Consider the following 25,070-nt stretch of genomic DNA (forward strand, 5'->3'; position numbering starts at 1 on the left):
CTAATAACCATGTAAGGAAGCGATAAAGAGCAAAAAAGTGGACCCAAAGGGAACAAAAAATAAGAACAGAGAAAACAATCAACAAGAAACACATTTCAGTTACTTAATTATGCGTAACAGTACATAGAAATCAAAGTGAATTCCTCTAAATATTCCATATTTTCAGTTTTTCACAATCTCCTTTAAATCATCCGAGCAGAAGCTGTCGTAGCAAAGATTTGACTGAACTTAATTCTTACGTTCTACTGGACAAATAATTGATAACTGTTAGACAGAAAAAGCTTTTGTCAGAACTGTAATTCACTGGCATAGTCGTCCCCTAATTACATAATTTCCTATCTTTCCAAGGGGAAATTTTGATCAAAACTTCTACTTATAAAATAAGGCAAAACTATAGTACTGATAAGTGATAACCAAGCTTCCAAGTCAAACTCTCGGCATGAAGGGCCTAATGGCTAGGAACAGCACTTGAAGCTTCTTCTAAGATTCTTCGAGCTTCAGTGTCTGGTGCAGCAAGCTCACCGGGGGTCTGCAATAATCACATGTCACGTTGAATTGATCAGACATCAAAAACCTCTTAACTACACATGTTAAATCAAAGAAGAAATGTTGCATCAGCTACTAACCTTTCCATATATATTGGTCCTAGTAGGACAAGCCCCTGAAGCTAGCAATAATCTAACGACATTTACATGTTCACCTCTGGCAGCATGATGGAGAGGCTATTTCAAATTCAACCAAACACAATTAGCAAAAAGATGCTGCAAGGAGTAAACTCAGCTTGAACAGAAGTTCTGATTACAGAAGAGCTGGTTCCCTTTAACAGTCCAGAAAACTAAAATAAAAAATAAAATTTTAATAGAAATTCTCACCGTATCACCTTCTACATCAATAGAATCCAACATCCTCTTCACACATTCAGGGTCAGGGGCACTATTGATCAGCAGTTGGGATATCTCCGTGTATCCTGTTAATGGTTAAACCACTTTTTTATGGATATGAATTCATATACTCCAAAAAATATGACAGTGAAGGATAGCTATGACTGGACGTGGCAAATTAGCTCTTGAAAACATGACCTGCCCAACCCGTGCAAGTTTGAGCTGGTCATGGACCCACACATTTATTAGCTCAGCCCAAGTAACTTTGACCCGCCCATTTATTAACTCATCCCATTTTGACGCACCCAAATCCAGCCCAACCCGTCCATTTGACATCCCTAATTGATATACTTAAAAATTATGACAGTAAAGGATAGCTATGACAATGAAATATCACTATAAACTTGGAAGTGAATGACACACCTCCAGCACAAGCATCATGCAACGGGATTGCTCCATCTTCATCCTTAGCCTCCAAAGAAGCTCCTCTCTCTAACAATAGCTGGATGGAAAATTAAAAGTAAAGATGTTTATTATCCTTTTGGTTATAAAATCATTAAGAGATCAAAAGATCAATACAGTTAGCTACAGAAACTTTTTCCAATTAAGCATGGCAAGTGCACCAACCTGCACGCAGGACAGATGGCCATACAAACATGTGAGATGAAGAGCAGTGTCCCCATCTTCAAGAGGTTGATCAATGCTTCCAGTCAAATTATCTGCACGAGTCCAACAGGTAGAAACACATGAATTGATGCAAAAATGGAACACAAGCTATATTGAACAGGTTATTCAACTTGCAAAAAAAAAAAAAAAAATCAACTTCCAACTAAAATATTGTCCAAATGACGAGTTAGTTCTATTGAGAGAGGCAACATAATGCTCATTGCAGGCCTGCCAAAGTCACTATGTACTAGACTAAGTAGTTGTATAGAATGATGAGAAGAGCAAGTAAGAATATTATTTCGGATATCAACGTTGTTGCAAGTTTTGAAACCTACAGATCAGCAGTCAAATGAGAGTATGAAGTAGGAGTTCAGGGCAAGCAACTCCAGAACACTCTCTCTCTCTCTCTCTCTCTCTCACACACACACACACACATATCAATGATATCATTATGTAGGCATTGGCTTCTTAGTAGTCCAGCTAAATTTCATTCCTACTCCTTCCATTATCCTCGAGATTGTAACAAAGTAGAGTTCAACAGACCAACATTGTTCCCATGAATCTTTGATAACAAGGTGATAAAGTATCTTTTGGTACATTCCTTTTTTTTTTTTTTTTTTTTTGAATGTCTAGACATTTAGTCAGAATAAACTTAACTAAATTATAATTAGATCAAGACTACAGACCACCAATTTACTCTCGACATAAAGTTTTCGTCTTTCAAACCATTAACCCCCATTAAACAACTCATCCAAATAGCTCCTGAATCACTATCTTCCCACCACCTTCAAACTCCTAACAATTATCCCAAAATAAAAAAGGATTCATCTTCAACAGCCCCACTCCCCACCCCCCAAAAAAATCATCTTTATCAAACTCATGATCAGAACAGTAAATTAGTTCACCTCCACTTCTCCTCTCCAGCACCCACTCTAGGCTAGGTTCAAACTCAAGAAAATAAAAATGACAAATGCAACTGGTTTAGGAATTTTCCTTGTCTACATAAATCAAAATCACCAAATCACAATCCCAAAAAAAAAAAACGGCCCTTTCAAGAATTACTAGCACCGATATACATTGGCCACAAAAATAAACTCATCCCACAAAACCCACCCCCAAAAAAGAACCCAGCTTTAATTTTTGAACGACTCAACAGGCAATAAAGTATAAATCAACAAACAAGTAGATAGATAGATTTCTGCAAATTGGGACATACAGTTGAGAACAGAATAAAAAACAGGAGAAGCTAAATGTACTTATTCTTCTTCTTTTAACCCCTTCACTAATTACTAGCACCAATATACATTGGGCCACAAAAACCCCCAAAAGAAAAAGAACCCAGCTTTAAAACCCAGTGAAATCCCACAAAGTGGGGTCTGGGAAGGATAGAGTGTACCCAGACGTTACCCCTACTTGGGAGATAGTAAGGCTTTTTCTGATACACCCTCGGCTCATAACAAAGCAGGTCAAATAGGAAAAAGGAGCACTGAAAATAATAATAACATAAATGGAAGGACAAGAAACTAGAGGAAAAGACTCAACAGTGGAAATCAACAAACAATAAATATATAGAAATAGATCAAAAGAGAACAATTACCAAGGGCATGGCGTAAGGCGTGGAGATTTCCATTCTCGGCGGCGTCGAAAAGGTTAAGGAGGTGAGGTGGAACGGAATTGGGATCATCCAACTCAATTTCATCTTCAAAAATAGCACCATCTCCTTCTTCTTCCTCTTCTCCACCGTTACGTCCCCTTGGTACTGCCATCTCTCTCTTTCTATCACTTTCTTGGCTGTGTTTCCTCAGCAAAGTCAAAACCCTGCACTTTGCTTAAACCCCAGGCTGAAGTAATTGCACGGTTTGTCCTTCAAATGGACTGGTCTTTAATTTTTGTCCTTTAAACGAGCTGGTCTAATTTGTGCTCCTTAAAATCAAACGTATGTCTAGGCAAAGTTATTTTAGCAGCGCTGGCAGCATAATTTGTGAATATTTCCTCCATCCCAATTTAACTTTTTTTTTTTTTATTGGTTTGTTCCACAAAGAGTGTCTCATTATATATTTAATAAGTTGAATAAAAGAACAATTTAATATGTTATACATATTTTTAATTTATAATCATAAAATTTAAAAATTTTCTTTTATTCCTTAAATTTTGTGCACGGTCAAATTAAGACATTTAAATTGAGAAGGAGAGAGTAGTATGATGTATATCTATACCCCTTTAGGCGTAAATTCGATTTTGAAAGGCAAAAAAATATAAAGATTTGGCCCAAAATAAGGATAGAAGTGCAAATAACCCACCAGGCTATGTGAATCAACTACAGTCGCCATGCGAAGAGCCCGCAAACTTTTTAAACCCAAAAAGTGTGTCCAGGCACCAAAATACCCCACTAAAAAAAAGAACTAAAGTCGCTTTTTATACAAGATTTCATGCGCAATAGGACCAAAGTGTAAATTTACATTTTGGCCCTATTGCGCACTAATATAGTTTTTTTTTTTTTTGACAATTTTAAAACTCTCAAATTCACGTTTTTTCCATACTTAGACCAAAGATTAGTCATGTTTCAAAACTCGAAAATATCAATATTTCATATAGAACTTGATGTCTTTTTTTATGACAACAATGCTACCATTACACAAGTATACCTAAACGTTTAGATCGTCGTTTTAGTGGTTGTAACGTGCCACGAAGTAAGTTTTGTTTGGTGACTTGTTATCGTTAGGTTTAAGTATTTTACTTTATTAAGTTTTAACTTTTTTTGGGTCAAGGCAATTTTATTTTACGGAGTAGAGGGAGAAAAACTAGTTGTAAATTGATGAAACTTTAAACGGTCATAACTTTGCGCTCGGTTGTCCGTTTGACACATTTTTTTTTTTTTATTTTGGGTATTTTTCCGAGATCCAGCGGGTAAACGGCCGCAAGGCGGTTTGGCCAGGCCAATTTCCAAAAAATGCCCATTATCTCATTCAATTTGAATTTTCCATTGGTGCACAATTTTCACTCTTCATTGGTAAAAATCTGATGATAAAAAGTAGATTTTAAGATGAAAATCCCGTGATGATGAAGTTTTGAATGTCAATTTCAATGTTGGAATTTCAATTTGAGAAAACAAGATAAATAGCATTAGTGAACACTATAAAATATAAAAAGTGTCCACATATTGCTTAAATGCCAACTTGGCTTGGTGGTCTAGCTATTTGACTATTTTTTTACCTCAACCACTAGGGATCGAACCTTGGTGAAGGGACATGATAAGGTGTAGCCTACGAGGCCTCTCGAACTTGACGTATTATTTTAAATATTTTGGTATTATTTTGTTATTGTATTTTTGAATTATTTTGAATCTCTCGTATTCGATGAATTATTTTTTAATATAATATTTTTATTTGTACATTCGAAATAAATTAATGCCTTGACTAAATAATAAGACACTTAAATCAAAACCTTATAAAATAAAACACTTAAACCTAAAGATAACAAGATTCAATCAAACAAAACTTACTTCGGGGCACTTTACAACCCCTAAAATGACGATCCAAACGTTTAGGTATACTTGATGTAATGAGCCGACATTGTTGTCCGCAAAAAAAGATATTAAGTTCTATATAAAATATTGATATTTCGGAGATTTGAAACATGACTAAATTTTTATCAAAGTATGGAAAAAATGTGAATTTGAAAACTTTAAAATTATACAAAAAAATAAAAATAAATAAATAAATAAAACCTCTATTGCGCACTAATTTAGTGCGCAATAGAACTTAACTGTAAATTTGCAGTTTGATCCTATTACGCACTAATTTAGTGCGCAAAAGGTAGTTGGTTACTTTTTTTTTTAGTGGGATATTTGGTGTCTTTTAATACTTTTGGGGTAAAAAAGTTGCGGACTCCCGCGCGGATCCTGCGGTGCGCCAAAGTTCTTCTCTTTGTTCTTTCTTATGATAGAAAATTACAATTTCGTTTCATGGCCTGCATTTAAACATTAGCCACACTATTACAAATCTAGATACACTAATCATCGAGGGAACATGATCGCTCCTTTTTCTGCCGGTCAATAATTTTTGCAACCCATTTTAAATAGTTCAAGGGCAAAAGTGCATTTTTCTTTGTTTTGGAGCAACCGCTAATATGAAGAGTATTTTTGAGTTGATTAGAGGATGTTTTCTAGCTAAAAACATAACAGAGTGAAAATTTGTTCTATTTCGAATAGGTGAGGGGTACTTTGACACTTTTTCCTTTATAAGTTTATTTTTAGTTGTTTATTCTTTTACAAGAGATCAATGTGTTTACACACCAGAGATATGAAAATGTCATAAAAAATTTACAAAATTATTTTCATTGGCCTGCATTTAAATGATTATGGCCACTAATTTTCTCCTCTTCCCCATGCTTTGCAAACTTTTAGTAATCGAGAAGTCGTATTCACGTAGTGGAAATCTGTATCGGCTATGTCGATGTAATGCAGATGGTTGTACTATAAACTATGGTCTCTCACTTTAGAAAGATTATTGGCAACCTTCGCTTTTGTTATTTGTGGAGACTCGTTATTTCTTCATTCAATTTATTCTTTTATTGCTGATTTTGAGGGTTAGTCAGGAAACTCATGTCATGTGCATTGTTCACAGTGTGGTAATCGTCTCCATTATTGCATTAGTTTTACATTAGTAGAATATTGTTTTCTCAATTGAAGCTTCATAAACAAAACAAAAAAATAGTTTAAATACATTTCGCTCTGCCTTAAGTAATGGTTATTGTTTTATGTTACAGAATTATAATTATGGTGCAGTATGTCATAAACAGAAAAAAGATAAAAACTGCTCGATTAAATTATGACATTCAGTATCGATCATGATTTGTTTAGAAACCAGGTCGTGACAAGCCTGTCATTGTTTTACACGGTTATCTCATCTTTTGTTTCATACAACCGTATATTATTATCATTATTATTATTATTATTATTATTATTATTATTATTATTATTATTATTATTATTATTATTATTATTATTATTAACAATTATCATTATTATTCGACATTATTACTAGTCAACTCGTTTTTCAATCAGTCAACCAGCTTGAGCATTCAAATTAACACACACACAAAAACACCATTCTCAATTGCTCACCACTATTAATATTAGTACGAGTTAATGTAGAGCGATAACTATCTAATCAAATATCGAAAACTTGAATTTTCTTACCCCGCCCTTTTAGTGTCACGACCCAAACCGATGAGCCGCGACGAGTGCCTAATCTCTAGTGACCAAACACCCCTATACTCATATCTGGACAACACTACATAATAAGGGCCCACAAGCAACTCAATCTGGATTAACTGACTCATGAAAGAATAATATCAGGAACTGTGCATCATGCATATATATATATCGAAGATAACAATGCAAGCCAACTAGGCTGCCACATGGACTGTACACAAAAGAATGGGAGCCGACAAGGCTACATAACAAGTCATCTACACATAACTGTCTACAGACCTCTAGCTAATGGAATAAAAGTTGTAGAAAGGACGAGACAGGGCCCCGTCATACCCATATGCATATCTATATCTCAAAAGTAGCATAACTGCTACTTCGGATCAAGTGGAGCGCACTAATCACCGCTGGATGGGAGACCTACTGGGCGGGACCGCTAGTCTGTTTATCTATACCTGCGGGCATGAACGCATTCCCCCGAGCAATAGGGGAGTCAATACAGACAAAGTACTGAGTATGCAAGGCATATGAGTAACATATATAAATAAGAATCATGAAAGGAATCTGAAACTCATAACTATTGACTGTCTGAATGCATTTATATAACTAAAAATATCTCTGCGGTGAATAATATGCATGCACTCTATAAAAATAATATAACTGATAGTCTTTGTGGAATGTACAACCCGATCCATATATCATATAATAGTGCCGAGGAACGTACGGCCCGATCCATATATAATATAATTCCGTGTCTGGGCATCCCGCGTCCGGGACGATAATCATCTCACACCGCCCACTAGTGGTCTTTGCCCGGCTATATAAGCACGGTGTAATCATACATCATCATCCATAAGCCACCCACCGTAGTGGTGCTTCCAGGCCATGTAGGCACGGTGTAAGATAATAGTTGTACGTATATATATATATAATGCATGAAAGACTCATGAAAGATATACTCCGGGTTACTCTAGATAACAGAAGATCTCTAGAAGTCATGGACATGAACATAAGGAATCAAGGATACGATGAATCCTGTGCCATCTAAGAGTAGAGTCTTTGGAACTCGCTTGCTCACTTGTTCATGCGGATAATAAAGATCATGCCAAAAGAAAAAAAGGGACAGCCTTAACATACACGTATCTAATCGTCCAATGTCTATTTCTTGAGCTCGTAAGTCTACAATCAAGACAACATAGACCACAATTAGTCCCTTCATAACACTTACTATCCCATTCAAGTGAAAAAGGGACTTAACGAATTTCGAGCAACATCTCTTTCATAACTCGATAATCCTTCCATCTCCAATTTAACTTAATTATCAACAACAATACTAACAATAACCATATCAATACTTACATATCAAAATACAATCAATTCTACTCCAAATCATCCCTCAAAATAGCCCTCAAGTCCAACTCTACCCTTATTCAACTTACAACTTCCATAACTATAATCCTCTTTACTTAAAACTACTAAAACTCTTGGTAATTAGCTTAAACACAAAGGTAGGAATCATATACATACCTTGAGAAGTCTAGGGTTCCAAGAATCAAACTTCAATTCCAATTCCAAAGCTTAACAATTCCAATAGAACCCTAGGAACAACTTTCCTTTCACAAGCTCGGGTTTACGGGGCTTGGATCTTGCTAAATCTTCACTATGATGATGGAAAGTATTGAGAGGAATATTCTAGGACCTTCTCTGATTTTGGAAGTGGAAAATAATGAAAATAAAATGTGAAAGTCAAATATATAAAAAGGGGACTAAAAAGTTACGTGCTCCGTCGACCTGCTACCTGAAACTTCAGAGGCGGCGGAGCAGGGACGGTACACCACGACAGCTCGACGACGTGTCGACGGCCCGTCGATGGTGACTGATTTCTGCAAACTCTCCTGAGTCGCTCCGACTTGCATCGATTTGATTCGTTTAGCTTCTAATCCTGTCGTATCGTAAGGAACATGTACTTATACTTTGGTACACACGGGGTAAAACACTTAATATCTTAAAAACTCGAGTACGGATCTCCATACTAAGGGCATAAACCACCCATAGGCCAAGGACTTCCTTGCAATGAAAACGAGAGGTGTAACATTTAGAATGTGAGAAAATTGATAGTCCTTATAAGATAACTAGATTAGGTTACATGATGCATGCAATTTAAAGTGATCTATAAAAATTAAATCTTTCTTTTCTTGAAGTCTAACTCTTAATTAGTTTGTTTATTTTTTAAGGAGATAATTTTAAAATGCTTACAGCTGCAAGCTCCTCCTCAACTCTTCACGTCAAATTCCGAAAGAGTAAATGCTTACTAATTCAAGTAAGCTTCAAAGAATTTCTTTTTTAAATAAAAAAAGCTTATTTTCTAAATCTTTTGTCTAACTTTAACTTCAACTTCAACTAAACTTACTTTTATCTACTCCCTCTGTTCACTTTTACTTGTCAATTATATTAAAAATAAACTTTCACTTTTATTTGTCTACTTTAGCATATCAAGAGAAAGACAAACTATTTTTTTTACTTGTTTTACCCTTAACATTAATTACCTATTTCCAATTAATACTTAAAGTCTACCGAGATTATACACTAATTAACATGAGTATTATGATAAAATATATACTTCATTATTAATTCTTAAGAGATGTGCAAAGTCAAAAATGACAAGTAAAAGTGAAAGGCGGGAGTAATTTTTTCCAAATGTAATCTAAACATACTTCTCATCAATTCATCATTTTATATGTAAAACATTAGAAAATTTTTAATTTATATTTTTCTCATACACTTGTTTAACAGTATACAACATTTTCTAATAAGGTTGGTTTGTTTATGACTAAATTATAGTATCTTAAACTTAAAGAAATACTTTGCTCTTATAACACCTGAAGTAATCATACAATATATCCTTTTTAAAATTGAAGTAAAATTCTTTTATGCGTTGGGGAGTAAAACATCTTCTAGTGTTTAATAGTTGAAATTTTGAAATAATGTTATTATTTTAAAAGGCCAAACCCATCGAGAGACTATCTGTGGTTGACAACATCTTTCATTTAGACACCTTGACTAAACTTTATTTTATTTGGACACCTGGGTAAGATCCTCTATGCCATTTAGGCACAAAAAGCTCAGTCCCAAAACAAACTCTATGGTGAAGTTCAAACTCCTTACGTGGCAACGTGGATCCAATGAAAAAGAGCCACATCGATGATTTATAAAAAATAAAAAAAGGAAAGTAAATTAGATATTTTAATGTTTCCAAAATCAGACCACCACCTCTCACGATGCCGGCATCTCTCCGATCACCACCATCCCTATAATCTGTGCACACACCACTCTCTATTTTTCCCATTATTTCATAGCTTCCATTATCGCCTCAAGGTATAGTATTCTTCTTCGTTTATTTATAAAATGGCAAGGCTCTAGTTTCAGTTGGGAATTCCTATCATTAATTTTTCAAGCTATCAATTGAATTCTTGCTGGAAAAAATGGAAATCCGCCACCCCTCTCTTTCTCTTGCTCTCCTGTTACCTCTCTTTGGCGCCAGAATAGTTTAGATATAAAAGTAAAATAATAAAATCTAGAATAGATAATATCAAATTTAAAAGCCAACCAGAAAAAAAAAAAACATTTGGGCATAGGGACTGCTGAGGGGAGTTGTAATGCTAGGAGAAGAAGGGGGGAGGGAGAGTTTTGGTGGAGGATTTAGGAGATGGGTTTTGTATTTTCTTGTTTTTGTTTTAAAAAAAATTCCTCATAATTCTTTTAATTATTAAAAGGGAAACAAAAAAAGTCATGTTTTCAAGCATTCACGCTCTAAACTTCAAGTGAAACTCACGTTATAAGCCAAGTCAGCGAAAAGTGTCTAAATAACACAGTAGGACCTTACCTCAAGTATCTAAATGAAATAAAGTTTAGTTGAGGTGTTCAAGTGAAAGAAGTGGACGATCACAGGTGTCTGTCGATGAGTTTGGCCATTTCAAAACTATAGTTTATAAATATTTTAAAATAAAACATATTTCTCTTGATGGAATATAATAGTTTTGGTGTTTATTATTTAGATATGTTTCCCTTAAAAATTGTTGTTATATGCTTATTAAAAATTAGCATTGCGTAAGTAATTTTCAATATAATTTCGCTAGCTTTATATGTTATATTATTAGCTTTTTAACATTTGAATATCATATTTTCTTTAATACTCAACATCATCATTGAACATCATTTCCAATCTAGTTTCATTTTATCACATTCTAGTTCATATTTTTTTTACATCACGAGATAGTAAAATTCGGGTTAGAAATTACATTTATATATCTTAAAAAATGATACTGTATGAAATTTATTGCTATGTTTAGTTTAAAAAAATCTGGATACGAAAACAAAAAGTACAGTTGAATGGCAACGGGAATAACAGCGCATACCTCAGTAAGTGCACCAGTGGAAATGTGGGCCCCCTCTATTCCTGTTGCTCTGACATAAAGAATTGGGACTATCAGTGCTAGCAGGATATAGCTGGCCTAGGAATTTAATCAATGTGGCTTGATTTTTTTGTGAATCTCAAATTGCCCTTGATCATCCTAGGTCTTCACTCTTCTATATAATAGAAATAATGGCACCATGCACCTAGCTAGTTAAGAACACTTGTGATTATACTATTCGTGGGTTGAGATTTAATATCAATCCGTGGTGAGCACGTCTTTATGACTTGATTACAGATAATAATGTTTAACATTTCATCAAATTTAAAAATGTAATTGTATTGCTTCTAAGCTATAACTTTGATTTTCAAGATGAAAGCAACAGACAAGATGTTGACATTTCAATCTTCATCCCTCAAATGTGCTAACTTTCTTTAACTTTATTCTTTTCCCTGAAATTTTTTAAGTTGAAGCAACGCATAATATTATAGTTTTAATAATTATCATTCAACGAGAAGTAGGCCAGGAAAAAGCGACAGGGCTTCAAAACAATCCGATAAGTTTATGCCTGAAATATTCAAAAGGTTACGTCTTCCACGTCATAAACATGCGTTTGATTATCTTTTCATGTGAATTGTGATATTGCGGTTTAACTAAAATAGCCAAATAAAACGTGTAAACATGAGGAAATGATTGTGATTGTACCTTCTTAAAAAAAAAAAAATTAGCGGATAAGTTGACGCACAATGTTTTCGAAGACTAGACCTATCTTGTCTTTCTCATCTTGAAAATGATTTTCATTTCCAAGCTTGAATCAATGATATTAAACAGAAATGTATAGTCCTCAATAAATAGAAATGTATAGTCCTCAATCTGATTGTGTGTACTTGTTAAGAGTTGGTGTTTGATTTTTGGTCTGGATAAATTTTTTTTTTATCAAATATTGATAATAAATCATAATTTATTTGTGCTCCTCTTGTTCCTAAGGAGAAGATATCTTCTTCATCTTTTATATATGTGCTGTAGAAAATTAAAGATATCCCTTGCTTATTTGTGACTGATTTGGGTTGATTTGGTTGAAGATATTTGAAAAGCTACATCGTTGGTTTTACTTAAAATTGATTGATGGATAAAACGAATTAGGTCTATTAATTTTTGATGGTTCGGGTTAAATACAGTCATTGGGAACTGTTGGAATTGACAGTATGGGATGTTGGATATTAAAATTGGAGTTAATTTGGATGAATTGTGAAACAAAAATATGTTGGTGATGTTTCTTAAAACTTTTGGTTCTCATAGAAATTGTGAGCAATTTGTTCTAAATATGACATAATTTATACTAAAATCGTAGTAATTTACCAGGATTTGAGATAAATTCATCCATTAAAATACTTAGTGATCCGCTAGGATTTTATTCACTAGTCATGAGTTGTGGTAAGGGAAATCTTCTGGTGATCCACTGAGGTTGTTCTCATACATTTTTTAAACAGAATTGAAAATTGAATTGCTGCACGAAATAATCTTAGTGATGTAAATTTCCTCTAGCTCATATGATCTCCTTTATTTGGGCCGGCATCCAAAACTTTTTTATAATTCTTCATCCAAACTAAAATACCAAATCAGAGGTGGATGCAAAATTGTAAGTGAAACTTACATAAACAGCTATCTTTTAAATACTTCTAATAATTTATAGCTACTTTTTCTATATTTAAAAATCATAGCTAGTTTTTGTTGTCTTCGGTTGTATTTCGCGTTTTTGAAATACACGGAAATACAAAAATCCGGCAGAGTTTGCGTTTTTGAAATACACGGAAATACAAAATGTGGCAGAGTAAAAATAGGCTCTATTTATGGAACAGATTCTCTTTTGTCATTTTAAATGGTAAGTCAAATTAAATCAACCATGTATACGCATGTAATTTGAAGTTCCATAACGTACCCACGTTCTCTCTCCAAATTACTCCATTCCAAACTTTTAGAAATACTTCCAAATAAAGAAAATTATACACTAGAATACAATGAAATATGGTTGATTGTTTAAGAAATATAAAATTGTAGTATGCTTACATACAATTGAATACAATGAAATATATCAGAAACTGCTTCATAAATATATTAGAAATACATTGAAATACAACGAAATATACTGAAACAGTACACTGAAATATACTGAAACATTTTATCAAACACTTGGTGGGCATGAAACTCCACAACTCTCATCGGAGGTGGAATATGCGTTGGATTCATGCTGGAAGGGCGGTAGAATAGCGTCGTTATCAGTGAGAGAAGGGAATTAGCAATATTTTACAAAATCATCATCGCCTCTTTCAAGCCACCGATTATACTCACCAGGCACCAGCACCACTTCCACCAACTCCACCAGCAGCATTCAATGCTCCGGTGGAAGCATTAAAAAAAGAAAAAAATAAAAATAAAAACCCTTTGAACGATATGTAACAACAATGAAGAAAATGAACGGATTGCCCTTCAAAAGGAGCTGAACTTTAATTTTTGCATTTCAAATGCCAAATAAGCTGTTTATAATACTCCCTCGGTTAAAACAGATATGGGGGTGAGATAGGTGACGGAGAGAGAGAAAGAGAAGGGTGAGATCTCATGGACCGTGTATTTAGGGATAGAATAGCTAATGGACCGTGTATTTAGGAGATGAGAAAACACAGTAATTGAAATATAGTTGGGTAGCTATGAAATGTAATTTTAGAATAATATAGCTGTGAAAATTAAATATTAAACAAGGTAGTTATTATTCATAATTATGTCTTAGGGGGAGCTATGGCAAGTAAATTTTTCAAATTATAAATATTGACTTCACTCACTACTAAAAAAAATGGGAAAACCCGACGGAAAAAAAAATTGGATTTTTTTTAAAAAAAATCTTTTTCTTCTAAAAAAAAAAAACCCGACGGAACTAGCGCAAAAATGCACAAAAATTATAATTATTTTATATATTTTTTCTAAAATAAACTGACGGAGTATACAAAAACCGACGGAGTTCGTCGGTTTTTGGAACGGAAAAGTACAGTTTAAGAGTATAAATTACATAAATTGAAGTATTTGGTCAAAGAACATAAATGGTCTAGCGGTAGAGTTGTTCAATTCCAGGGTACATACTTGGGTTTGATTCCAAGTTGCTACATTTCATTTTTTTTAAACCAACGAAAAAGAGACGCGACCTAAACCAATGATTCACAATCCGTCGGTTTTTTGTCAATTTTCACTGAAAAACTGACGCAGTCCATCGATCTTGGGCAGTTTTTTAGTAGTGACTGTGGAAGCAAATATTGTAATATGAGAATAGTTCCAAAGTTTAACATAATTGCACAAGCCAAGTTCATTAGGATAAAGTTGTGGGTTTTGTGTAGTAGCGGATGTGTTAACATTTCCAAAGTCTAACATAACTGCATAAGCAAAGTTCATTAGCATACAATTTTGTAGTGAATTGTGGAGTGGATGTGTTAACATTCCAAAGTCTAACATAATCAATTTCGTAAGCAAGTTCATTAATTAGAACATACAAAATTGTAGTGGTTTTGGTAGAGGATGTGCTGAGAATAAACTTTATTTGATTCCTCCTATAATTGGTCTCCACCACATTGTAATTAAGCTTCATATATTCTTAATCATTTTTTGAGGTAAAGGTCACCCTCATTAGGGAATCTCCCAAGGACATCACACTTATATATATTTATCTGTAATTAATTAATCACATTTGTCAATATTTTTTAAGGTAAAGGTCACCCTCATTAGCTAGTATTTTGGCTTTAGTAATCGACCATTGTGGTTCTTTTTTGTGTGTGACGCATCAACATTTAGAGATAATGATAATTAACGATTCAAATCAAAAGATAACCATATCTATTATTTTTATCGTTTACTTTGAATGGACTAATTGAAGAGGATAAAAATTGAAAGTATTCTGTCTTAAGTTGTACATATGTTTTATTGGTAATGGAATTTTTTTAATTACCAAAATAAAAATAAAAAATAGAAGTATTTAAAAAAAAAAATATATGGAACATTTTTTATCGAGATAATTAACCTTCTTTTCAGTTCTTAGTTTCGATAAGGGTAGTAATTTTCTCCTTCTTGATATTTGAGAAATTTAGAGTTTGTACATTAATTATATATTGTGCTTAAGTCCAATATTTTTATTTTTATAATTGCTATACATCTTCCAGTTTATAAATTTATAGTAATGAATAATACAATAATTATAGTCTTTGCTCTTATCGTATGATCTGTATCACATCTGTTCATCTTATCCATGATTCCCCATACCAGAAGAGATGTGGGTCTGTCTTTGTGAAGAAATGATATGAACCAACTTTCATTATACGAATTACGAATTTAATGATCTTATAACAAACTTTTAATTAATTATTAGGTTATGGTACATATTAAACAACATTATTATTTATTTAGGCTTTTAACCCAAACAATTGTGCTAAAATCATGAGAATGTTTAATTTCATCTAAATTAAAATATGTTTAATTTCATCTAAATTAAAATAAAGTCATGCAAACTAATTGAGACTTAGCTTCTTGTATATTTATCAATGTTCAACAGTATGTACAGCTTCCAAGTAATCCTTGTTTAGGGTTGATGAGTTTGCTAATAATTATCTCCTTTCTTTATGTTTTCTAGAGAATTTGGCTTTTGCCTCGTTTCCAGTGACCAAATAGTATACTTGTCGAACAAATATTGGAGGAAAAAAATAATATTACTGTATCTATGAACTTTAACTAGAAAATTCGTGAAGCTATTCGGATATTTCTAGAGACGGGCTAGAAAGACAATGGGAAATAAGAAAAGTGGATAACATCTTGTCAAGCAATGGACGTGCACTAATATGATTCCCCAATCATACCTCACTTTGTGGGATGAACGTGATGGCCATTTAAATACTAATAAACAACAAATTTGAACAAAGGGCGAAATTTCAAGTACTCTTTTTCGACTCCAATTAATATTTTCTTGAACTTGCACCAAATACTGTCCAAATGCCTTCAAAATGTAACAAGTTCAAATACAGCAACTTGTTAAACACTCAAATTCTATCGAAAACTGGTTGCACTATGTAAAAGAAAATAAAAAAAAAATTGGTCGCACATGGTGCTTACCTTTAATTATAATGATTTGTTCGTGGGTTCTGAATTTTAGAATGACGATCGCTTATAATTGGATTCTAAATTTTATTTGTGGATATTTTTTTGATACATACATAAGATATATGCTAAAATTATTGATGTTCTACTAAATCCCCTATCATGTATAAAATAAATTTTGTAGCTGAGTACAAACGTTTCTTTCCTCCCCACATAGCTAGAAGTAGATAAACATGAACTAATTTTAACTCCCACGTGATGGGAAAAAAAAAAAGAAGTAAAAAGTCCCAAGATGAAAATGATCCAACTGTACATTGCTAACATGAGAAAATGGAATAATCGAGAATCTCAAATAATTGGTCAAGCCGCTAAAATCCCTAAAGTAGTGAACCGTATCCCGAAGGCTACCTTCACCCATGAAACGTGTTTAATTCATAATTAAGTGATAAGAATTTATATGCAGATACATATATATTTAATTGGTTTGATAGAAACATAATATGAATATTTTTTTCCTACAACAATAGCAACTTCACTTAGCATCAATTATATAAGTAGACCTACATGAGATGTGGAAACCAGTATTATAGCAAAAGCCTACAAGGGTAATCATATAACGACTAAAACCCTTCTTTCTAATAATTCTCTCTTCCAATTCTTGATTTTCCAACAATATGCCAATCAGACGGATAGCAATCGGAACACCACATGAAGCCACCCGTCCCGACGCCTTACAAGCGGCGTTGGCTGAGTTCATCTCCACCTTGATTTTCGTATTCGCAGGTTCAGGTTCAGGTGTTGCATTTAGCAAGTTGACTGGTGGTGGTGCTAACACCCCTGCTGGACTCATTGCTGTTGCTGTTGCTTATGGTTTCGGGCTGTTCGTGGCGGTTTCTGTTAGTGCTAACATTTCTGGTGGACATGTAAATCCTGCTGTCACGTTTGGTGCCTTTGTTGGTGGTAACATAACACTTTTACGTGGAATTTTCTATTGGATTGCTCAGTTGCTTGGCTCTGTTGTTGCTTGCTTGCTTCTCAAGTTCACCACTGGTGGCATGGTGAGTTTGTTAATTTGTCACTTGGATCTTTTTAATAGTAGTAAGTAATTAATTTTGAGTTTAAGTATTAGGTCATTTAAAAGTTATATATTTAGCTAGGAGGTAATTTTGTACTCTTGAAAATTAAATAAGTTTACCCTACTGCCACATGCAAAAATGATCTGAGATGGTACTTTAAAACTCATTAGTTTTTCCCTATGATTAAAGAGAAAAGTCTGTTGTGTAGTAATAATCAAACAAGGAGATAGAATAACAGACTTTTCTCTTTAATCATAGGGAAAAACGGGCTTGGATTAAAAAAAATGGCTTTTAAGCATAAAAATCTTTTAAGTGTTGAAAGTTATTTTATAAATACGATTCGTGTTTGGATAAAAGTCTTATATTAGACTTTTAGAAGTAAAGGTAGTATTGAAATTAACGAGAAAATATAAGGATAAAAGCGTAAAGTTATTGGTCCAACCAAAATGACTTTTAAGCCATAAAAAATAAGTTAGGGTTGACATAATTTTTTTTGATTTATTTTAAGCATTTTTTAATTTAATTTAAATTCGTTTTTTATTTTTGTCAAAACACTTAAATAAGTTAAAAATGGCTTATAAAATTTTTGGTTTAGAACTTAAAGCCAATCCAAATGGGCTCTAGGAGTATAAATTTCCAAAATTTATTTTTAGAAACTTCAACTATATATATAATTTTTTTGAATAGGTTCCGTGTACTCCTATGCCTTTTCATTTTCTCTCTCAATATTTGCTCCAACATGCAAATATGTAGCCTTTTATTTTATATATGCTCATTAATCTTAATATCTTTATTTTACTCTTGATTACATATTTTTTTATATTAATTGAATGGCATATTAAAGACCTTTCAACATTTTTAGAAGTTCTTTCTCCTTAACTCTTTGTATCTAGTCAAACACTAGGACGAAATTGGAAAAACAAAAAGAATAACTTCTAAAAGGGTAAAGTTTAATATTTATTTTAAAAAAATATTTTGCATTTTAATTAGTACACAATAACATTACATTTTGACTTTGGAATGATACAGGAGATAGGTGCATTCAGCTTGTCCGATGGAGTTGGCGTTGGAAACGCATTGGTACTTGAAATAGTAATGACATTTGGTCTAGTCTACACCGTGTACGCTACCGCAGTGGATCCAAAGAGGGGTAGTTTGGGAACAATTGCACCAATTGCTATTGGTTTCATTGTTGGAGCAAACATCTTAGCTGGTGGGGCTTTTGATGGGGCTTCAATGAACCCAGCAGTATCTTTTGGCCCAGCATTAGTGAGCTGGAGTTGGAACAACCATTGGGTTTATTGGGTTGGGCCACTTATTGGTGGTGGGCTTGCTGGGCTTGTTTATGAGTTCTTCTTCATCAACCAGACCCATGATCCTTTGCCTCAATAAGCAATGATGTGAAGTGTATAATGTAAATGGTGAATTTTCTATTTTTCTGTGTGATTTCACAATTGCCCTTGATTTGGGATGAACCTGGTTATCTGGTTGTACTGTGTGATGGTTTGGGGTGGGTGGGTGAGGGGTGAGGGGGTATTTATGTAAATATGTTAGTTTCATGTTTCAAATGTTTCGTTCTTTTAATTATGTTGCAGCTATTATGAAATATATTAATGCGGATGTCCATGTAGTTCACCCTACTTCTCTTCACCATTATGTCTCGCCTCCTCTTTCATGTTCATAACTCTTGTAAAAGTAACTCCTATTACTTCATGACTATTACTTCGGCACTTTATTTTTATAATCCCCATATGTTATTATGACACACCGTTTGATGTACTCAATGTATTCCTATAAATAGTAAAATCGAATTAATGGTTACACACTTAAACATGTTTGGTTACTTGATGAAATAAGAAATTATCTCCTCTCTTTGTCACTTTATTGTTCTTGCTCATCTTTTGATATATTGTGCTAACTCTTTTAGGTTGATTTTACAATACGTTATCAGCATGAGATTCAAAGATTAGAGGTAAGAAACTAAGAATACTGCCATGAAATTGTTTTGAGAGAACGTTTGAATGGGTAATTATCTTTTGCTCACATCAGAAAGGTATAAATTATTTTTTTACTGTTTCTGCTGTATTTGAACTTGCTAGGTGTTTTATGTGTAATGATTTAAATTGATAAGGGGAAAAGGCATCTAACTCATTATCCTTATGTTAGTTTGCACCTGACTTCAATTCTACATCACATTTCTTTAATCCTGGAGTCCTATGGTTTTTTTTTTTTAAGTCAATATGTGTTGTGCAGTGCATTAAGTTATTTAAAGGCAATTAGCAGTATTCGCGCTTGTTAGGTACAATGATAAATTTGCTCTGAAACATATTTTGGTAAGCATTTGCAATTGTTTCTTCAACTGTTTCAATATTTTATTTGAGATCAAATGACTTCCTGCCTTTAAGAACCAGTGACTTTAATGTTTATCGAGAAATTAAAAGTTTGCCACCCGGTAGAAAGTTAAATTGAACCTTTTGCTCTTCCTTAGTTTATATCATTACTTGGTCTCAACAAGGGTAGTTTTGACACCTTAGGCGATCTCACGCAGGTTTGTTAATTTTATTTATTGAAAAAATTGCAATGTTTGTTCGATTTCGACTCTGGCTATTAACATATTATTGATTAGAAGCTCCACACAAGCGATTAGTCGATTTAAATTTATGTTATGACCAAAACAATTTATATATCTACAGATTATGCTATTTACTTTATATATGACCATGTCATGATAGAATTGTTGTTGTTCACGGTAAAGGTCCATACCAATTCTAACTAAAATTCCCAAAAGAAATAAATGATCACTAGAAGTGGTAATATTTATAAAGGCTCGATGGCGAATCCTTGTACATATTGGCCTGTTATGCTATTGGTTATGGGTAAGACGGTGGGTTCAAGTCCCATCAATCAAGAGAGTACGACATCAGGTTTAAGTCCCGGTGCACTATAATGATAATATAAAATATTGGGTTCAAGTCCCATCGATTTGTGGCCTAACATGCCTATATATGGATAAGATGTTGGGTTTAAGTCTCCATGCACTATATTTATGATACAATGATGATTAAGGCAAAATAATGTGTACTTGATGAAAAATTGTGAAGCCCGTCTCACTTGATATGCTCCATTCCGTGAAGGGAATGTGGTAGATGCATAATAAGTCTCAATGAAAACAAGTGGTTAAACGAATGAATGTGGACATGGCAAAGGATAAAATAATGTTAATCATCATTGTGGTAATATAACAGGAAAAACATTATGAGTTCTCAAAATGGTCCTCCTAGGTGAAGGTAATTTTGTCATCAATTTGGTAAGAAAGGTCATTGGGCATGGGGTTGTCGTGCGACCTAATTTGATAAAATTTTATAAATCCTCCATCAAAAGAAAGGAATACAATTCAAGGTGATGTTGAGGTGGGTCATAATTTTGAAAAATGTCAATGCATGACAATGGCTTATAAGAAAATTTATGAAGCACGTCTATATATGAATATAGTCCATTCCTTGAAGAAAATGTGACTTGCGATAAGCATTATGAATTCTCAAGCATTTTTTTTATAGTGAAATGTGCAAAATGATGGATAAGGATGTTCTCATGTATGGTTGGATAAATGTCACAACTCACCTCTACGGGAGGTTTGAGACAAAATAAAGAAATTTTATTTTGGAACAAAAGGTCATTGGTCACGTGCTTTTAGTATGTCACAAATATTGTGGTATGTCTTATCATCAATTATCAAAGGGAAAAGTAAGAAATAAGTCTTACTTATAAAGGTTTTGACCATGACAATTACTCTCTGGAGATGTTCACCATATGGGTGGTGTTATGAAATATGTGGTAGTACATAATTAATTGAGGACTCTAGAAAAGCTAATTTGTTACTACCCGGAGGAATGAAATTAATGTTATTGTAAGTCTCAAAGGAAAACTTATTGAGTTTCAAAGTCATTGGCAAAAAAAAAAAAAAAAAAAAAGAATTATACTGAGAGTATAAATTATGGGAACGTTTAATATATTCATATTACTACAACTATAACGGGTAAACAAAATATATGTGAAATGTTGCTCGTTTTTCCTCTGAATTTGTACCACATAACTAAAAGCATAATGGAATCACATGCTGTGGAGGTTCGCATGACCGATTGGCCATCCTGGTTCAAAGATGATATGAAAATAATTGAGAATTCATGTGGTTATATATTGAAGAAACAAAAAATTCTTCACAAATTCTCTTGTGCTCCTTGTTCTCATGCAAAATTAATTATTGTACCAGCCAAGATTGAGATTGTATCCCCTAGTTTTTGGAACCTAGAAAAGGTGATATATATATATATATATATATATATATATATATATATATATATATATATATATATTTGTGTGTGTATATATATATGGGCACATTCGCCTTTGCCATGTGGATCGATTTACTATTATAAGGCTTTAATATATGCATCTATGTTATGGTCATGTGTGCATTTGGTATCAACTTGCAATTTTATTTTTGCAAGGTTGTTTGCTCAAAATTTTAAATTAAAAGCACGATTCCAAATTATGAAATGATGTTGATAATGCTGATTTATATCCAAGTTGGTTTAGCAGAAATTGTATGCCTTCAATTATAGCTAAACAATTGGTTTTGAGAACAAACTCCCAAACCGAAATTGGGGATGAGATATGTTATTTAATATGTAGCAGCACTTATACGCATCAAGCCAACAAATTATAATAAGTTCCTCTATCATTGGTTCAGGGTCAAGATCCAAATAATTCCCATCTAAGAGTTTGAAGGTGCGGTAAAGGTATGATTTAATTGCTCCACCACAAAGCACAAAAGATGGGTCCCCAAATAAGGTTGGGAGGGAAATGTTAGATTTCCTAACATTAGGGGGAGGAGTGATAGGCAGCTGGAAATAAGGTATATTTAATGAATTATCACTGTTATGATCCTCGTTGAAAAGATAATTCAAGTTAACTGCCAGACGTATTTGCTGACCCAAAAGACAATATTATATTACAGCTGCAAATGCTCCAATTAGAACTAAAGTCTTTGAAGGACAACGTCTATGACGATAGACCAATCGGTTCCACACATAAAACTCCTTAAAGAAGGAGAGGAGCAAATGATCAAGATGGTCATAATAATAAGGCAAGTGCTTTGAAAGAGCACCACGACATAATACTTTATAAAAACTTGGGAAAGGTTCAAGTACCTGAAATTGATGAAAAATGAAGAGATCTCGATAAATAATGTCGCATTGGAACCGATATCAAATGATTGTCGACTGTATCTTGACAATGTAGCGCTTAACATTGTAAATGGTGGTAAGGATCTTGAAGTTAAATCTGTCAATGTACAGATATAATGATTGCCCAAATATAATAATTGACCAAATAAAATACGCAATTCAAGTGTATTTTATTTCACTGGAAATAGTGATATTTTGGACCTATAACCCGAGGACTTCAAGGTATAATGTCAGAGGGGTACAAATGGGTTCTTGTGCGAAGAGTAAAATGAGAAATAAAAACCGTAAATATAAAATACGGCTTGTGCCTTGTGGCATAAAGGTTTTTCGCAAAAGTCCAGACATTATTGTATGGAGACGCATGTGTTCTCCCGTGGTGGATGCAATGAGATTTCTTATCAGTCTGGCAATACATGAAAATTTTGAACGCGTATAATTAATTGTTGTCAATATGGCTATATAGACAACGAAAGAAAATCCGTAGGGATTTAAATTGGTTTGAAGCATTTAAGGTTTACGAAAATAAAGCTTCAACAAATCTTTATATAGGTTAAAGCGATTCCATTAAGTACCCCAGTGGTTGTGATGTTGCTAAATATAAATAAACATCATTTGACCTCAAGATAATGATGAGTATATTGTACTGCATATTGCAAAAGAAATTATTAATATAGATTTGTTTATCCTAGCAAATATTATCAAGGTTTTGTTGATTATGTAAAATGCAGGGCATTGTTGTTATTATTACATGAAGTTTGTTCTTCAAGCGAGATACTAATTTGCACGTAAGGATACTGCCACATTATGACGTTCTATATGGCAGTCAATTATTGATACTTATCCAAGTCATGCCAAGGTGATAGCTACTTACAAAGCAACTCAGGAATGTGTCTAGCTGAGATCAATAATTCAGCACATTTTGCAATAGGATGATATTTATACGGATATGAAGATTTCAACAATATTGTACGAAGCTTTGCATAGCTCAGTTGAAAGAAGGATATAACAAAGGAGACAGAATACAACACATTTCGTCAAAGTTCTTTTCCAGATGTGATCTTCAACAGAAAGGTGAAGTAGATATTCAACAAATACGCTCAATTGATAATTTGATGGATGTGTACACTAAAGCATTACCAACCTCGACATTTGAGAAGCCGGTATACAAGATTTGGATGCATCATCTCCAAGAATTAAGTAATATTTTAATCAGGGGGTTATAATACGCGCTATTCTCTTTTCCCTTAGCCGAGGTTTTATCCCATGGGTTTTCCTTGCGAGGTTTTTAATGAGGCAGCACACAATGCGTATTACAAGATATGTGTACTCTTTTTTCTTCACTAGGATTTTTTCCCACTGGGTTCTTCCTAGTAAGGTTTTAACGAGGCAGATCATTTATGGACACTCGCGGGGAGTGTTATGAAATATATTAATGTGGATGTCCATGTAGTCCCCCCCACTACTCTTCACCATTATGTCTCACCTCCTTCATGTTCATAACCCTTGTAGAAGTAACTTCCGTTACTTCATGACCACTACTCCCACACTTTATTTCTATAATTTCCATATGTTATTATGACACACCCTTTGATGTTCTCAATGTATTCCTATAAATAATAGGATTGAATGTAATGGTTACACACTTGAACATACTTGATTACTTGGATAAAATAAGAAATTATCTCCTCTCTTTGTTACTTTATTGGTCTTGCTCATCTTTTGATATATTGTACTAACTCTTTTAGGTTGATTTTACAACAACAGCTTTTTTTTTTCTTGATTTATTTGCATGTATTTTAAAGGGAAAAAGCATACAGTGTATTTTTACCTAACCTAGTTTTTAGTAGTATACTTTTAAGGTAAAATAATGTTTAAAATATATTAAAGTATGGAAAACTATAGAATAAATTAATAATTGTTGTATAAAGAAAAACCAAAAAAGAAGTCCAAAAGAACTTTGCATAAATTAAATCCAAAGTATATAAGTCAACAATTTTCTAATTATGGAATAACATATCATATAAGCTGCAGAAAAGGGCCAAATATACCCTTGTACTATCGGAAAAGGGCCAAATATACCCCTCGTTATACTTTCGGTCCAAATATACCCCTACCGTTATACTTTCGGTCCAAATATACCCTCTCACTATACTTTGACACGGATATACCCCTCATTTTATCGGAGGGACACGTGTCATTATTGTATTGGCCTATTTTAACTTTTGGCCTAATTAATTAACATCTAAAACCCCTAAACCATACTTATACCGGGAAAGCAAGCTTCAAAGTTTCTTCACCAATGACTGCCGATTAGAAATAATAAACTGTATACCAACAATAATTCTAATTCCAATTCCAATTTCAATTCCTTTTGGCTCAAGAGTTTCAATCATTATTGTCACGCCCCGAACCGGGCCTGGACGTAACACGGCACCCGGTTTGCCTCGATC

At 33.5% G+C, this 25,070-nt stretch overlaps 2 protein-coding genes across 2 annotated transcripts; one reads left to right on the forward strand and one right to left on the reverse strand.

Annotated features, from left to right (window-relative positions):
• Positions 1–80: 80 nt before the first annotated feature.
• Positions 81–3,411, reverse strand: LOC132049489 (uncharacterized). The gene is made up of 6 exons (XM_059440318.1): positions 3,145–3,411; positions 1,509–1,600; positions 1,305–1,383; positions 873–967; positions 627–722; positions 81–529 (listed from the first exon to the last, which is right to left on the reverse strand). Exons 1-6 carry the CDS (start codon positions 3,311–3,313, stop codon positions 449–451), a joined length of 612 nt encoding a protein of 203 aa, XP_059296301.1. The 5' UTR covers positions 3,314–3,411; the 3' UTR covers positions 81–448.
• A 13,456-nt stretch (positions 3,412–16,867) lies between these two features.
• On the forward strand, positions 16,868–19,007 carry LOC132049491 (aquaporin TIP1-1). The gene is made up of 2 exons (XM_059440319.1): positions 16,868–17,356; positions 18,404–19,007. Exons 1-2 carry the CDS (start codon positions 16,973–16,975, stop codon positions 18,764–18,766), a joined length of 747 nt encoding a protein of 248 aa, XP_059296302.1. The 5' UTR covers positions 16,868–16,972; the 3' UTR covers positions 18,767–19,007.
• The last annotated feature ends 6,063 nt before the right edge of the window (positions 19,008–25,070 follow it).

The sequence above is a fragment of the Lycium ferocissimum genome, chromosome 3 (genome assembly GCF_029784015.1).
Source record: "Lycium ferocissimum isolate CSIRO_LF1 chromosome 3, AGI_CSIRO_Lferr_CH_V1, whole genome shotgun sequence".
Taxonomy (NCBI): domain Eukaryota; kingdom Viridiplantae; phylum Streptophyta; class Magnoliopsida; order Solanales; family Solanaceae; genus Lycium; species Lycium ferocissimum.

Bases quoted from the DNA above. Each gene is read 5' to 3' on its own strand.
- LOC132049489 (XM_059440318.1), bottom strand. From the start codon at position 3,313: ATGGCAGTACCAAGGGGACGTAACGGTGGAGAAGAGGAAGAAGAAGGA. The intron at 1,384-1,508 runs GTTGGTGCACTT...TTTTCCATCCAG, and splicing joins GCCATCTGTCCTGCGTGCAG to CTATTGTTAGAGAGAGGAGC. The intron at 530-626 runs GTTAGTAGCTGA...TGATTATTGCAG, and splicing joins GGACCAATATATATGGAAAG to ACCCCCGGTGAGCTTGCTGC.
- LOC132049491 (XM_059440319.1), top strand. From the start codon at position 16,973: ATGCCAATCAGACGGATAGCAATCGGAACACCACATGAAGCCACCCGT. The intron at 17,357-18,403 runs GTGAGTTTGTTA...GGAATGATACAG, and splicing joins AGTTCACCACTGGTGGCATG to GAGATAGGTGCATTCAGCTT.